General features: G+C 45.1%; 1 protein-coding gene across 1 annotated transcript in view; it reads right to left on the bottom strand.

Moving 5' to 3' along the window:
* Positions 1-3975: 3975 nt before the first annotated feature.
* Positions 3976-17813, bottom strand: part of LOC129381885 (uncharacterized) — a 38163-nt gene continuing 24325 nt past the window's right edge. The window contains exons 3-6 of the mRNA XM_055065110.1: positions 16503-16640; positions 16046-16196; positions 5169-5288; positions 3976-4090 (exon numbers count right to left, since the gene is read on the bottom strand). Coding sequence (XP_054921085.1) covers positions 4064-4090; positions 5169-5288; positions 16046-16196; positions 16503-16640 — 436 coding nt within the window. The 3' untranslated portion in view covers positions 3976-4063. The remainder of the gene's footprint in view (positions 4091-5168; positions 5289-16045; positions 16197-16502; positions 16641-17813) is intronic.

Raw genomic sequence — 17813 nt, 5'->3', positions numbered from 1 at the left:
AGCCATTTGTCCACAGGGACGTCATTTTATGCTCCTGTGTACTTCATGATGTTGAACACCTTTTGAGATGTGCTCGTGATGTTGCTGAGGTTGATCCTGTTGAGTTAATGTGACACAAAGGCCATGATGTCAACCCGAAGATTGGGTTTCTCTTCTCTTTCGCACTCACGCTGTTGAGTGACCGTGAACCCTCACATATACAATATAAAACATTTTATTCTGTAATGCTCCAAAAAGTTCTACATTTTGTAAAAGTACAAAATGTTGATATTCCTTGTTTTTTTCAACGAGTGTAGAATTATATAATGGAGGATGAAATGTATTTTTTGCAACCTATATAGAGCAGTAATTATAAACTACTATTCGTATTGCTGCTTATCTATTGCTGAGAGGTCTCTCCAGTGCGTAAAAGCTGTGAACCTATAGCCTGTTGAGGTAGTTTCTTTCGCCTAAAGAATTTGGAGATATAAAGGCAGTCTACAGGATATTATATTCTGGATAATAAAGATCAACGCAAACCCTAACAAAGGCTGAAATTTTGTAGGTTGTACAAGGTTGTAGTTGTAGAATTGGAGAAAATGAAATATTGAACTCGCTAAAAACAAAGGGAAAAACAATAATTTGGCATGCTAAGTTGCTGTCCTGCTGACTGGCCTACACGACGCTTGAAACCCAGTACAAGGTATTTGACTATCGTAAGATGAGCCGAAATACTTTTCCTCAAACGCGGTGTATTATGTTGTCTGAAGAACGCGGTAGTCGGTAATGTTAACACTACCAATGTGTTCTAGAATGCCATTATTTAATCTCCTACTACGGCGGCTTAATAATCAGATAAAAATTGTACAGACAAGAAAACAAGCTGCAACTTGCTCATTCCTGGGAGCTTTGCAGAGTAAGCGATAAATAGCATCAGTTGTTACTCAGAACCACCCGGCGCTATTTCTTAAACCACGACCTGTCATCTCTGCTTACTAATAACCCTTGGAGATTCTGGCTCGTCCTTAACCTGAATGATATTGTTCATATTAGCACCACTGCAGGCAATAAGGTTGTTGTTTCACAGGCAGAGTGCGTTAAAACGGTTAACAATCGTTTTGTATCAGTTTTCACCAACTAAGAGATCGCCTGATGCCCTAGCATAAATTTCTTTACCGATATGCATATGCCCGAAATAACCAGCCCTGAAGTTGCTATTTTCTCATGTCTTAGCAAACTAAAATTGTCATCTGCTTCTGATCACATTGGTCTCAACAATAAAATACTCAAAAGTATATGCCCTAGTGTATGTTCACTGTTCCGTGCACATTTTTCGTAACTATTAGCAGCTAGTTCCAATTCAATTTTTTTTTGAAAATAGCTAAAGTTATCTCGTTGGTTAACTCCGGTGATCTGTGTTCACCTGCGAACTATTGTCCCATTTCGCGAAAGGGTACTTTCTGTGAACTCCTAGAGCACATTGTACGTTCTCAGGTCATTAACTACCTCGAAGAACGTCACATTATATCCAAATATCATAACGGTTTTTTAAGGAGATAACCTTGTGGCGCGTAACTTGCCCGCTTCATCCATGAGATTCATTCTTCCATACAGGAGGGTTTGTGAGCGGATCAAGTTTTTCTAAACTACTGACAGGCTTTTCACCGCATCCCACACCAGCGTCTACTGAGCAAATTGGAAAGGATTAACATTCACCTTAACGTTCTAGCATGCATAAAAGATTTGTTATCATCTAGCGTGCAATTCACCTCTGTTCTCCTCACTAACTCACCTTTCGGACGCGTCCCTTCTGGTGTCCTCCAGGGCAGTGTCACTGGACCGTTAGTAAGTTTAATCTATATTAAAGATGTTCCATTTTCATTGTCTTCCAGAATTAGAGTGTGCGCCCATGAGTGCATCGTGTATTGTAACCTATCCTGTATCACTGACCAGCTGAGAATAAGATCCGCTTTTAACACGATTAATTCGTGGTTCTCATTCTGGCTGATGCCACTTAAGCATAGGAAAACAAAGCCTATGTCATTTACTAACCACGTTTCTAGTGCAGCGTCATCTTACAAATTAAGTGATAGCTCTGTTGAACTGGCTTTACTGTACAAGTACCTTAGCCTTCGTTTACACTCTGATTTATAGCGGGATTGCTTGTGCGCTTGCTTGTGCTAATTGTTCTCTCGGCCGCCTTAAATGTAACATTAGACAAGCACCTATTAAATTTCGTAAAGTTGCTTACATCACGTTAATACGACCAAAAATTTAGTATACATCTGCTATCAGATGTCTTTATAAGTACTGCATTACATCGGAGCGCTTCGAAACCATGCTGTTCGCTTCATCTACTACGGACACTCAGCTTTCGATAGCGTCACTGCTTTAAAAAATTGCGCTCAATAAGAAGAGTTTTCGCATCGCCGCAATTATGCTGGCTTATCACTTGTCCATAAACTGTAACATTACACGGCCCTTCATGTCGAATTTTTTCTTCAACCAGCAGCTATCTTTCCTCCCCGGGACCATCCTACCAAAGTAAAACAGATAAAGTGCCACTCAAGACACGACGATGACTATTTCATACCGCGAACAATAAATGAGTGGAACCAGTTGCCATCACAATTCACTATGGAAACTAACTTCAGAAAGCTTCAAGACCTCGTTAACGACAACCCACAGTCAACCACCCCTGATTATTATGTGATTGGCTTGTTCTCAAAGTGCGTTTATTAACTAACGAGCCTGCTTTTCTATATGTTTCGTTGTATTTCGCACCTTTATTCAATTTGCTGCACTTTATACTTTTGTTTTGTACTTTATTGTGCGTCGAGGAGGCTCTGGAACAGCCTCCCCGACAACATAGTTGCGGAAAATGACCGTGAAAAATTTAAGCACTCACTCAACTCGCTTAACCCTTGTTAACCATTGATATCACACTCACTGTTCTGTATTATTTTTCCTACCTTTCTCTTGCACTGTAATACGTTTGTTGCAAACTTATAGAGTTCCTTTTTATTGTACTTATATGCAGCTTTATGTAGCTAATATGTTTCTGACTTGGCTGTCCACTTGGCTGGTGTTTTTTTATTGTTACTAGATTGTACGTACTTGATTTTACGCCTCCCTTACTCAATCCCCATGTAGGGGCCTTCTAAGGTATTTTACAAATAAAAATAAAATAAATTTGTTACGGAACTTTCTAGCTTTGTTCGGCTGTGCTCTTTTTTCGTTCTCATATAACCAATAACTCGAGTTATTACGTTTGTTTGTTTTTCGTGTATACGTGTACACATATGTGCAATAGGTATATCGATTTTTTACGTATTCTTGTGTATTTTTTAATGCATTTCGTATACGCCTGCAGCGTTAAATTGTATATAAGGATTTGCTTGGAATCACATTCACAGTGCTGTAATTTTATTTATGCCAGACCACCTACGCAATCTCCCAAGCAGTGGGCCTTCAGGGGAAACTTGAATAGATAAATAACTTGGAATCTTTTCCGACAACCAAGACCTAGAAAACAAAACATCAATGCTAGCTGTCCAGCATGGGTGTTATACACCGAAAAAGGGCCTGAACGACTTCAATGAAACCGAAGTAAAGCAATACGTTGTCGCCAGTTGATCATTTATTCGCCGCTTAGCAGTAAACGTTGCAAGTTGAGGATAGAACGGATATGAAAAGAACCGGTAGATAAAGGCTGGACTGTAACTTATTTCGACGACAGGAATTAAGAATTTTCACAACCTATCAATGACACTCACCTCTAGAATTTTATCTCGGCCCAACGTAAGAATAGATCAGTCATGAAGCGCACACAATTGTTATGTCATAGTATTTGGACTGGCGTGTATTGGATTGTAATTGGATTGTAATTGGTTGTAATTGAGTGTAATTAGATTGGCGTGTATGTGTTTAAGTACGACAATAAAAAAAACAGTGCCTGTTTTGGAGGCATTTATTTCCCAAATAAGTACCACAGCGAAAGCATCGATTTTGCGTTTATTTAAACCAAGAGAAATATGTTTACAGCAAGGTCAGTGTCTTCAAATGAGTGCATATATTTGTTTCCTCACTGGCATTTTCCATTTTTGCATTTCTGGAATAGAAGATAGGTACTCAGTATTACCAAGCATCGTTCAATAAGCCAGTATTTGCGATAACAGTGGACGTTCAACCTCTCTAATAATTACTAGAGAGAACAGTGGTGCTTGTGTCTGCGGGAGCGGGAAGGAGAGCGACTCAGCCAGCATGCAAATGATGATTAGTACATGGATTTGCCTAAACTTTGGCTTTCTGGCTTCAAAATCGGCGTTGGGACTTTGCGAACTCGTCGTATTGAACAAGGTACGACACTGTAAGCATTTAAATAGACAATCCTAAAATTGTCCGACGGCACTATTCGAACACAGCAGCTCTAGCACACGAACCTCGTATTGACACCACGATGTCGAGGACGCATGCGTCGAGAAGTGGCACCTTTTCTCTCGGCCAAGCCAGTGCGTTGAGTCGCTTGGCGTGTTTCGATTCGCAGTTGCAGTAGAAGAAACTGACGCATCATAAACACCACGAGTGCAATACGACACTGTGGATCACCACTGAAGTTTTGAAACAAATAACAGGTATATGATGCACTGCATGCAAATATGTGTATGTAATATCCCGCCTGTCTATATTTCACTGCAAAGAGAATCATTTCTTCCTACAACATGCTGATTTTTAATTCTTATATTTATTCCTTGAAAACCCACACCTCATATTCAGACCTGCATGGTTCGTGAGCAAATCGTACTAAGTATGCTTCGTTTTACGCAGATGTCTGCTGCAGCTGTGTTTGCCTATTTTTCTTTGGTTAATTTTTCGTTTGTTACATGCCCACGACATGTAGTTTTTTATATATTCTGCATTGTGTAATCATGAGTATATGTATCCTTGTACGAAGCTTGCTACACTTTTCTACAGCAGTGTACTTAACTAAAGATTAATGACAGTGTAAACGACATTTATTTTCAGAAGCATATGTGTAAACCGAATTACCCAAGGTAATGTGGATGCTACTTGGTTTTAGTGATTACGTGGCGAGTTCTCTAACATAAGAACTGTTGTAGACATATTTTTATTTCTATTTCGAGCAAACTCGTACTGGTAAATGCAAATCATAGACAAATACCAATTACCTTGAAAGGATCATCAATGCTGCAGGGCGTGCCGTCTTGATCATACCGATAATATTCAATCGGGGCTCCTTTCTTGTTTCGGTTGGAAATGGTGCAACGAAAGTAGCATGGCCTTTTGGTCTGTGTGGTGAAACAAACAAGTGGCAAATTGTAATGCTAGGAAGCGCAGGACTGTCCAGCGCGGCGTAAATGAAAAAAGAAACACAAAGCTAATAAAGTTAGCTCTTTGACTACCACTCTTCATATACTTCAGAGACCTATTGAGTAGCATATAAACCGGAGTCATAATACAATGGGCGTTTTTTCGTTGAATGACCTGAGTGTCCATGGAGATCTTTTGTAAGCATTTTAGAGTCGGCGTTCAGTATTCTTGGTGGCCCTTTGCTGTGGACAATGAATAGAATCCTGAGAAAGTAGAGGGAGCAGTGCTCTTGGCTGGACGGCAACGACAACACCAGTTCTTCTACTGTCTTAACGACAATATTTTAATGTCCCCTAGAGATAGCGCGCACAAAAAAAAAAAACAACAGCAGAACTAATCTCACGATGACTGTCGGCGCAAATACAATAGCACTTGAGCAATGTAGCGACAGACAGCATTCCTGAATTTAGGTTTACTTAACACGCGTAGAGGCGGTTCAGAGACTTTCGTTGCTTTGGCTATATGCCCAAATACTGCAATAATGTCTTACTTTGTTAGGACAGCCGATTGCCAAGACCACTTATGTGAATGGTAACATGACGAGGACTATATGACGCCTACGCATTGACGATGGAATGACAAAGAAAGAAGGATATCGATGGGATGACAAAGGCAGTGAAACGATCAGTACATGACGATAACGTGATGTCAATTCTTAAATTATGATGATGGTGTATAACGACAGTGCGATTATGACGATGGTATGGGGACAATGAGATGGCAATCCCGTGATGATAAACTGAAGGCAACTGGTTGAGGATGCTGAAATTACAACGATTGCTCGACCACGGTGGCAGGGCGATGACGGTTTGACAACGGATGCATGATGACGATGATATAACAACAGCAGCGTAATCACGATTTATTGACGACACAATGGTCACGATAAAATGACGAACAAGGAATGACATTGATGGATCGATGAAGGTGTTATGACGACGACGGGTCGACGTTACTAAAGGATTACATTGGTAAAACGACAGCATGACGAGAGTCTGATCTCGAACTTAGACTGTCGACGACATACACTGTCGACGAATTAACGCGATGGCAGCACGTTTACGATATAATAGCAAATGCCTGACGACGACTGTATGACAATGACGCAATATCGACGATGGCTTGACTACGGCATTATGACAGTAGCATTATGATGACGGTATGATGACATTGGCGAAATTATGAGTGTACTATGGAAACGGTATGATGATGTTGACCTAAGACCCATGGCATGGTGATGAGGGTCTGACAACGTATGCATGATAGCGATTGTCTGAGGATAGCGGCAAGACAAGGGTGGTTTAATCAGTGCTTCTTGGTAACAGTGTGATAACGATGGAATGACGGAAAAAGATTGTCGAGATGAAAAGACGAAGCCGGTGTGACGACAACGCAATGACAAGGATGTCATCGCAGCCAAAAGCCCACACCTATTGACCCAAGCTATTAGATAAATTGGGCCAGTGGGTGTGGTGTAGAAGGCCTGGGAACGACGAGAACGCGAGGGTAAGGCCACAAGGACGGAATGACGTGATGGAGTGACCCGACGGCATCACAACCATGAGCACATACCTAGTGCTCCAAAAAAGTAAACTTGAACCACTGGGTCGGAGTAGAACGTATGAGGGCGACAACTTGATGAAAATTGATTGAAGCTCTGAACAAGTCCACTTAATGGCCACGAAGGCAGCACTATGTCGATGTGACAAACAATACATGACGACTGTATGACGATGGTGTGACCACGATGGCGTCACGAGAGTTGGATGTCAAAACTGAAATGACGGTTACTGGATGCGGGTTGGAAGGCGTGACGACGACGGCGTGACGAAAACATGATCCCGAAGCTTAATTGACCACGACGGATCGAACACGATGGCATTGTGAGCAGGAGCCCATACGCAGTGGCCCAAGGAAGATAACTTGGGTCGCTTAGTCGTCTTAGGATGCTAGATAGACAGATAGATAGATAGCAGCCAGCTAGATAGATAGATAAATAGATAGGTATGTATATATATATATATATATATATATATATATATATATAAAGATATGTAGATGGATAGATAGGCAGATAGATAGGTGGATGGATGGATAGATAGATAAATAGATATAGATAGATAGATATAGATATAGATAGATAGATAGATTCAAGACTGCTAAACGATTCCACGTCTTCGCATTGCGCGTGCGATGGTCGCACGTGTAATCTTTGTTGCTTGTTTTTTTTCTGTGCCCCACGTTATGCTGTGTTTATTTCGTACAATTAATTTAAGTGAGCAATGTTTATGGCCTAGTAAATTAAAGCACACGAAGTTTTTTGTCTCGCTGGTTATTAGATGTAGAGCCTAGATGCAAGTAGCGCATAGCCATTCTGGGGGATTGGCGAAGAGCCGGGTAGTTCAAGACAGCATCAGAAAACAGAATGACGAAATAACGTAACTAAAGTAATCTATAAATTCTAGCTTAGGAATTATTAAGAGTTCAGAAATAAATGAAAACAAAAATAGAGCTAACCTAAGCGCTTTTGTAGAAGTAAAGTGAAAATAAGTTTTGATTTCGTAGTCGACATCTTTCTGACCCTGCAATAAAATCCTCAATGGCATTGCCAACCTTCCTGTCTGTGTTCCAAGGGGTCGAGGCACCAATGATAGTACATTTGGAACATTTATGTCTAAGAAGGCTGAACGGCCTTTCAACGGTTCTTTTTAGTTTAGGATATCTTTGACAATCAATGAGAAAGTAATCTACAGCTTCATGTACCTCGCAAGGCGGGCAGATCAATGAAGGAGGGAGGCCAGTTCTGAGTAGGTAAAAATTTGGAAATAGTATTCGGCAGGCAGTCTAGTGATTGCAATTTCTGGAGCCCGCGTTTGGGAGATATTACTATTTCAATAATGCGAAAATTGCTGAAAATCTGACGAGTTCGTCAAGGAAGAGGCATGAAATTCACGCAGAGTAATTTGCTTCCAAAATGTAGCCCCCAGCAGATGCTAGTAAGGTTTCAATGAATAGGCCATTCAGGGTTGTTTTCGCCGAAAAAATTTCCATTTCGTTTAGAAATAGGTCCTTATGTTATGGCACCAAAACAAATCTAATCCATGCGAAATGAGGGGGAACTAACGTTTTTAAAGCTCGCAAACCCTGGGAGCCATGAGAAACAGTGAGGGAGGAGCATAAAGACCGAGACTCCATCGCGACCACTGGGGAACGTCTTGATTTACTTAGTTTACGGAGGCCTTGAATTACAGCTAAAAATTTCGCTAGAATGTCGCTACGAAGTCCAGGAGGCGAAGAGAAAACGACCAATCATGAACGGAAGAAAATATCCCAAAACAATTTTTTTTTAATTTTGTGGAGCGTTAGTGGCTTCTAGCCATCTTGATCTGTTTGCGCAAAAGTAATCATTTAAGATAGAGCTTGGGATGCGGTGAGATACTGACTTTGCATTTTTAGGGAAAATATAATCCAAGTGAACTTTAATAGAATTGGTGTTGCAAGAAACAGGTGGCAGCTCACAAATTTGGACGTTTAATTGATCTAGGAGACTTCAGCCATTCTACTCTGTGAAGGTGGATGACCAGCTCAACTGTTGAAAAATATCACTTCAATGGCTGAGGGTGGTATGGAATGCTTCATGGCTTTAGAGTAATGGTGATAGTGCTATGTTAAAGCAATGACATAAATGGGAGTAGTGATAACTTCACAGCATGCCGATGCTCCTAGCGGTGCTGCAGCAACATTGCCGGCTAGTTATTGCATATATTAGAGGCTAAGGAAGTGACACCCTATGGCGAAAGCTGGCGTCGCTGTGGCATCTAGCGCAACAATATTCTTTGCGGGAAATTCTTGCGGGGTGCGCTGCGTGCGTCACATTACCGTCACGAGTGCCTTATTATCAATGATGTGTTTCGGATGTATTTTTAGCTTGTTTAATGAGACATATGCTGTTCTTTATGTTGTGTGCGTGATTCCACAGAATACGCGCACTGTTCGCTGGTCTCCGGCTTACGGGGTATGAGGTTTTACATTTTTGCTTACTTATCGGGGTATCAGCCATCGCTGCTCTTGCGGGTCTGAGCTGGCCAGCGCAGTCTCCCAGGAGGAAGGGGAAGGTGAAGGAATAGGGGAGTAGCCCGGAGGGTGTGGGCACTCCCAGGTGCAATGATATACTGTGGGCTTTGCTCCACAATAGGGACAGTATGAGGGATATTGTGTGGGGTGGAAGAGGTGAAGATAAAAGAGGCAGGGAAATGAATTAGTTTGAAGCTGTCGCCACGCGATGGCATCTTCTCGATTAAGAGAATTATGTGGGGGAGGGAAGTGTCTCCTGTTATCTCTGTAATATTGTAGAGTTTCAGTGTAGTTCAGTGTTTCTGTCGGTGCGTCGTCTGGGTTGGACAGCTCTTCCAATGGCGCCCGGTTAGCGAGCTCTCGGGCTACCGCATTAGCGCGTTCATTACCATGGAGAGAGGCGTGTCCAGGTGTCCAGACGATACGCACTCTGTGTAACGCTGTGGGGTGTAATGATGTAAGGATGCGGTGTGTGTAGGGTGTCACCCTCCCTTGTGCCAAAGTCCTGCAGGCGGTCTGAGAATCAGTGACCGGTAACGACGGCGGCTGCCACTCCGTCTGACGCGGCCGCTGTCGTTACCAATACAACACAAATCGCGGCGGACGGAGCTGGGGATCACGCGGACGCCGACTGCGATGTCAAGGAGTTTCCGGCAACGTACCGAGAGGTGACTGGTCACTACAGGAACGAAAGAAGAAAATATCCACAACCCCACGGGCGTCTAGACAGGTCCCAGGCGGTCGACCTAAGACGGTTGCAGACGGGCACTTTCACCAACCCCTACCACCTGCACCGCCTGTGGCCCGCGCTGCACCCGTCGCCCGGCTGCCCGTGGTGCGAGCACGAACGGGCCGATATGGCCCATGTGCTTTGGGAATGCCAACGCCACGTGGAACAAGGACAACGAGGAAGGGGGAATAGAACAGCGGAACCCTCTGAAGCGGGGCGCCTCGCTGAGAGATGGCAAGCCGCCCTCCACAGCGAGGCACCCGAAGACCAGGAGTGGGCCGTCCAGCGGGCCAGGGCCGTTGCCGAGGATCTCGAAAGATCTTCCTCGGGCGATGGACCCCTGGCAGCCTAGCCCCGGGCACCAACATCAACAACCGTTGGACAAATAAAGTTTATTCCTATCCTATCCACACAAGGTGAAGCAATGTTTGAGACATGGTAAGGTTTTAGGCGGACGACGTGCACGGTGTCGGTACGGGGTTGAGCCGATGGAGACGAAGACTGTGGAGCGATAGGTTCGTTACCTGGATCACCTCGCACTTGATATGGGCCGCTGTACGGGAATAGCAGCTTTTCAGAAAGGCCGACACGGCGCACTGGGGACCAGAGGACGACGAGGAACCCATGGGTAAAGTGTATAAGCCTGTGATGGCTATTGTTCCGAGATTGCTTGTGAACCTGAAACTCGCTGCAACGAACGCGGGCAACTTGACGTGCATAGTGAGCACGTGCAATGGCCTCTCGAGCATAGTCGGTAGGGGACACACGGAAGAACGCACCAACGTGTTCATTTTTAACATATGATTTCGGCTGAATAAGAAAAAGAAGGCTTATAACCAGGGGTCTCATGTGTTGACGTGTTATACGCGAATGTCACAAGCGGCAATGCAGTGTCCCAATCCTTGTGGTCGGCGGACGCACGCATTGCTAGCATGGCGGTAATTGCTCGGTTCAGTCATTTCGTCGAGCCAATTGTCTGTGCAAGGTACGCCGTGGTCAGTATGTGTTCCGTCGAGCAAGGCGGTAGAATGTTCTCGATGACCCTTGAAAGAAACTGTCTGCCCCGGTCATTTGGGAGTTGCCGAGGTGCCCCACGCTGGAGAGTGACGTTGTGGAGAAAGAAGTTCGCAACTTCGGTTGCGCAGCTGGTGGGAAGAGCACGGGCAATCACGAATCGCGTCGCATAGTCTGTAGCGACGGCGACCCATCTGTTTCCTGAGACAGACAGGGAAAATGGGCCAAATAAGTCGAGGGCGGCGCGAACGAAGGGCTCATATGGAACGCCGAGAGGCTGGAGATGGCCAGCAGGCGGATGTAGTGCCTGTTTTCGGCGCTGACAAAAGGCACAAGATGCAACGTAACGATGCACCCAGCGGGACTGCCTGGCCAGTAGAACCGGCGGCGTGCGTGAACGTAAGTGCGCGAAACGCCGAGGATTCCCGCACTTGGCTCATCACGAATATGGCCACTACCGTTGAGCGGAGCTGTGTCGGCATCACAACAGGTCTGGGCCTTAAGAAAGGAAACTGCGACGATGTAAAATCTCACAGTGCACTAGAAAGAGGTGGAGATGCATCAGGAGCCTGGGAGTTGAGACGGTCGATAATCTTGCGTAGGACTGGGTCACGGCTTTGTTCAGCAGCAATGTAGAACTCAGACTTGTCAAGCAAATAAAGACTGTGGTCGCTCAGTGCAGGTTCCGGTTCATGGACGGGGTCCTGGGAAACGCAGCCGGCATGCTCATCCAAACGACCGTACTTGTACATGACTGTGTACGGGTATGCTTGAAGCAATGCGCATCATTCAAGGTGACCCGCAGGACCTTTGAGCGAAGATAGCTAGCAGAAAGCGTGATGGTCAGTGGCGACGGTAAAAGGTCTGCCTTGCAGATAAGGGCGAAATTTTTCGACGGCCCATAAAAGAGCGAGGAACTCTCTCTCTTTAGTAGAATTATTTCAGTGAGCAGCAGAAAGGAGGCGGCTGGCACACGACATACCACAGTTCGGACCACGTTGATATTGAGCCAGACCAGCGCCGATGTCATGGCCACTGGTGCCTGTGCGGACTTCCGTGGGAGCATAATCGTCAAAGTAACCCAACATAGGTGGCGTAGTGAGTAGTGCGATGAACTGCGAAAAGGTGGGCGCTTGTGCAGGACCCCACATAAAAGGAACGTTTTTCTTGAGCAGGCATGTGATAGGCCATGCTATAGCTGCGAATGTGTTTCGCAAAGCGACGAAGTAAGAGCAGGGGCCAAAAAACAATCCTATGGCTTTCGTAGAACGGGATGTTGGAAATTTGGTAACGGCGCTTGCTTTTGCAGGGTCAGTGGTCGAAATGGCATTTTAAGTAGTTTAGTTGAAACCGGGCGCTGCAAAATTGCTGCAAAATAGCTGATAGTCGTTGGAGAGGAATGAGCAATGTAGGGAAGAAAAATCTACGATATCGTCGAGGTAACATAAGCAAATAGACCACTTGTGCCCGCGAAGGAGGAAGTCCATCATTTTTTCAAACGTTGCTGCAGCATTACACAACCCAAACGGCATGAGTTTAAACTGGTAGAACCTATTCAGTGTAATGAATGTTTCACAATCTTTGTTTTCGCAATCGTGCTCGCCAACGGCAATATCCCAATACCCGGACCGATGATTTATGGAAGAAAAGTACCTCGTGCCTAGAAGAGAATCGAGTGCATCGTCAATTCGCGGCAAAGGGTAGACGTCTGTTTTGTAACCTTGCTTAAATGCCGATAGCCAATAGAGAACCGCCAGCTCTTGTAGTTTTCTGACAATCACTACAGCGGACGCCTAAGGGCTCGCAAATGGTTGAATGATGACTTTAGTCAACATTTTCTCAACTTCTGTTTCAATGACATCTCGTTCGGAAGCAGATACTTGGTAAGGGCGCATGGATAGGTCTGGCATGCCCAGTATCGATGGAATAGGTTACGAGTGATGTTTGGCCATGATACATGGAAGAAAAATAAAAAGAACAGCGTGGTAGGACGCTAATGAGCGGCGAAGATCTTCGGACTAAGAAGAGGGGAGGTCACGGGCAATAATACTGTCAAGAGGGTCGTCAAGCGTGGTACCTGTGTCCGAGCTTGCAGGTGATGACTGCGGAGTATCCACAGTCCAGGGCCAAAAGGTTTTCTACGTCTAAAGGAGATATGATGCCCAGCGTGTTACCATCCGGGAGAAAGTGTGGTGTGCGTTCAAAATAATAATAGGCATACACGCCCCGTTCTCCCCAACAGTCATAACAGAGTGAGGGAGCACAAGGAGCAAATCTTTGTCCCCAACAAAGATTTAGTGAAATAGTTGAGTTTCTGCCACTGCTGTGGTAGGGACGAGTGCTACCAGCGGGTGCCTCATGCAAACAGACGACAAGCGCGCTCCCTCCCTCGTGGTCGGCAACTACGGGAGTTTCAAATTCTTCGAAGGACTCCTATCCTCTGGCATGCGGACGGCGCATGACCAGCAGAATCATTTCCTGTCCAGACGACATTCGCAGCTATCTTTTTATTGGGTTATAATTTTTAAAGTAACTTATGCCGCAGCCCGATGTTGTGTTTGTGTCTATGTGTGTTTATATGTAACCGTTACCCCTCTTCCCAGCGTCAGTGATAGTCCGGGGTCGAATGGCCGACGCATCGGGCTGCTGTGTTGAGGGAGAGAGAGAGAGAGAGAAAACATTTCTTTATCGTGAGTTCGGGCGATTTCCTCGCAGGGTGGAGCCCTTAGTTCAGGGCCCCATTGGCTCGCGCCACTCCGCGTGCCCGCCGGATCAGCCGTCGCTGCTCTTGCGGATCTGAGCTGGTCAGCGCAGTCTCCCAGGAGGAAGGGGAAGGTGAAGGAATAGGGGAGTAGGCCGGAGGGTGTGGGCACTCCCAGGTGCAATGATATACTGTGGGCTTTGCTCCACGGTAGGGACAGTATGAGGGATATTGTGTGGGGTGGAAGAGGTGAAGATAAAAGAGGCAGGGAAATGAATTAGCTTGGAGCTGTCGCCACGCGACGGCATCTTCTCGATTAAGGGAATTATGTGGTGTAGGAAAGTGTCTCCTGGTATCTCTGTAATATTGTAGAGTTTCAGTGTAGTTCAGTGGTTCTGTTGGTGCGTCGTCTGGGTTGGACAGCTCTTCCAATGGCGCCCGGTTAGCGAGCTCTCGGGCTACCGCATTAGCGCGTTCATTACCATGGAGAGAGGCGTGTCCAGGTGTTCATACGATACGCACCCTGTGTAACGCTGTAAGGTGTAATGATGTAAAGATGCGGTGTGTGTAGTGTGTCCCCTCCCTTGTGCCAAAGTCCTGCAGGCGGTCTGAGAATCAGTGACCACTGTGATAGGTCCATCCGGCGCCGGCATGGTTGAAGCGTGTACGATGGCTAGGGCAATAGCAGCCTCTTCCGCCGTGTCACTGTCCACAGTGTTGAGCGTGGCCGAAGCTCTCAGAATGTCGGCACTATCTAGTACGACTAGACATAGGGTGCGTTTCTGTGGGTAGCGGGCCACGTCGGTGTATAGGACTGGAGTGTTTGATTTGTCATCGCCAAACAGGCGAGCCAGGGCTTGTGCTCTTGCCATTCGTCGACCTTTATGACGGTCAGGGTGCATATTCCGGGGAATTGGGGCCACGTGAATTTTGTTGCGAATGCTAAGCGGAAGAAGTTTGCGGCTTTCCTGTTGTGGTTTTCTTGGTATTTGGTATCCTAGCCGGGATAAAATGTGGCACCCTTGCATTGTTCGTTGCAGACGTTAGGGAACTCGATTCGAAACGAACCATTGGACGAACATCATCATCATCATCATCAGCCTGGTTACGCCCACTGCAGGGCTAAGGCCTCTCCAATACTTCTCCAACTGCCCCGGTCATGTACTAATTGTGGCCATGTTGACCCTCCAAACTTCCTGATCTCATCTGCCCACCTAACTTTCTGTCGCCCCCTGCTACGCTTCCCTTCCCTCGGAATCCAGTCCGTAACCCTTAATGACCATCGGTTATCTTCCCTCCTCATTACATGTCCTGCCCATGCCCATTTCTTTTTCTTGATTTCAACTAAGATGTCATTAACGCGCGTTTGTTCCCTCACCCAATCTGCTCTTATCTTATCCGACGAACATGTGTCACTGAGATTCCGACCCGAGTGAATTACCATTGACAGTCTTCGTGAGATGGCTTCTGCAGCAAGTTATTTTGTGCTTCGCTGCAGTGGGATTTTTTTTATTGCCACTGCTGAGCAATGCCCTAATAAACAGCATGATGCGAGTACGTGTGAAAGTGGTAGCCAACAGCTACGCCGGTGCCTTCGCACTTTTTTGTGGTCACCAAGTCAGCCATAGACTGGTGTTAATTCAATGAAACTTGTTTTAAGACCATTGCTGTCTTGCGCGCGGAAGGCGTGGGATCTCCTTCACTTAGCAATCTCTTTATCGTCTTGCGCCCCAGCTTTCAGATGCGACAAGAATAACAGGTGTAAATGTTTATGGAGTAAACGAGCTTGAAAATGTTTAACATAACATTTTCAAGCACGTTGCGCAATTTGGCATATGAGCTGATATTGCAAGCACAGTAATTCGTTTTGACTTTATTGCCAATGAATGATTTTGGAAAAATTCATCAATATGCACAGGGCGAAAGCAAACAAAACATCGTTGATCCTATCGTCGTATCTGACGCCACCTTTTTTGGAAGCTTCTGGACCCGGGTTAACTGGGACACATCATGTATATATGTCTGTGTGTATGGCTACGACACGACAAGAACGTTCACGCGTAATTTGAAAGTTGCAGCGTGCTAGTTTTGTTAATCGGTACGCGCAGCTTCTATACCGTAGATCTATGATGCTTTGATATGAGGAAGGATCGCACCTTAATACTCTCGATATGCTGGCACTCGCTCAGGCAACTTTGGCAAGCTTCACGCCTTTGCTGCAGAAGTTGTGGATTCTCATCAAGGACGGGCCTCACTCGTGACTTGCCGGTATTTGCCTGCCCGAACAAGCAGATGGCTTCAGGCGTCCTGCGTAAACAGAATACGTAAGATGCGTATAAGTGAAGAAACTATCAACATTCTGAAGGGGTTAAAGGGAGTGCGGGAAAAAAATAAAAGTACCGCCATCATAGCTTACAGTAGTTAGCAATACAGAGTGAGAGTGCAAAGCTTTGTCTTTAGAAAATACGTACGATTTGACAGGCGCTTGCATTTTCGTTTGCACAGATTCATTGAGTAACGAACGCTCGTCTCAGTTCTCAACTTGCCGGAACGCTCTTGTATTGCCTTCATAATGATCGCACGTGCACAAAGTGTGACGAACAGGAAACTTACTTCAAAAATGCATTGATGGATGCCAGGCTACATAGCGAGAAGGTTGGTTTCCTCAACTGATGAAAAGGAGTCATTAGATGTCGATCAGTGGCTGGGCAATTTGCGCTGGCTCCCTCTCCGTCGTGAGCAGCTCCTAGCCTGTAAGTATATACTTGTAAATGTTCATGAAGTTCACAGGACATCACAGAACATCACAGAATATCGTTTCTACCACGGATTATACAGGGTGCCCGAACTATCATGTGAATATCTTTTCTCCCATTGGTTATACAGTGTGTCCCAACTATCGTGCATTAAGATTTAAATAAATGCAAATGCCACGTAGCTAGACCGAACGAAGGTAATGTTGGTTGGCGTCGCATGGAGAAGCTTAGATTTTTTTGCGATCCGCCTAATTACATGTTTAAGCCCTAATAATTAATCAACGTCTCAAATATGATATTTAGATGAAAGTGTCAATCGGAAAGTTGTAGAGAATATGAAAAATTATGAGCCATTTTACTCTATGAAGGTGGTTGACCAAGGAAGCTGTTCAGTACACAACACGGAGGTGTGTGCTAAACAAAGATACAAACTGATTTATTGCCTTGATTTGTACGTGTGCAATGTAATCTGGCGACAGGGTATTAAAAAGTGGCTGATTGAAACTTAGAGTTTGGGGGGGAAAATGTCATCAAAATATATCTTAATATTCTGATTTGATTAGGTTGATGAAATTACCTCTCGAATGTTCACATTCAGGCTATCTAATTGTTTTAGTACAAGTACATTCTGTGCAGTCAGCAAGAAATAAGGAACTTGGATCATTAATAAAGGCGTACTCAGATCGTCTTCCTCGTGTTCACCGTCGACAACCTTGTCCTCTTTTCCCACCATGACAGTAATGAGTTTAATATAGACAAGGCTACGGCCGGTTAGAAAAACAAAAACAGTCTCAGTTTTTGTCATCAGGTGAGAATGGACACTCTCTTTTATTAGTTTTTTGCTTGCGCTTTCTCTAAATGAGAGGCTATTGGTTCTGCGCCATTGTTGTCAGTAGACATTACGCTGACGACTCGATTTCGGCCATGAGGATTTTCGAGCTCGCGAGACCTCCATGGAGCCCTTTCGAAAGTCTGGTCTGTTCCACGCACATCTTGTGGTGTGACATCGGTGCAGATGTTTCTGAAACATCCGTACAGTACTTCGATAGTTTTTGGCGACTTTACTTGCACCTGCCTCTCAAGTTGCTTGGGTAAGACATGAAAATCAGTGGCACTACTGCGGACTCCGCTGGTTCTGCATTTGAATGTGAATCCCTTTTGGAACGCT

The sequence above is a fragment of the Dermacentor andersoni genome, chromosome 10 (genome assembly GCF_023375885.2).
Source record: "Dermacentor andersoni chromosome 10, qqDerAnde1_hic_scaffold, whole genome shotgun sequence".
In the NCBI taxonomy this organism is placed as follows: Eukaryota; Metazoa; Arthropoda; class Arachnida; order Ixodida; family Ixodidae; genus Dermacentor; species Dermacentor andersoni.
Note: the sequence above shows the minus strand (reverse complement) of the source record. Positions and strands in the feature narration are given on the sequence as shown.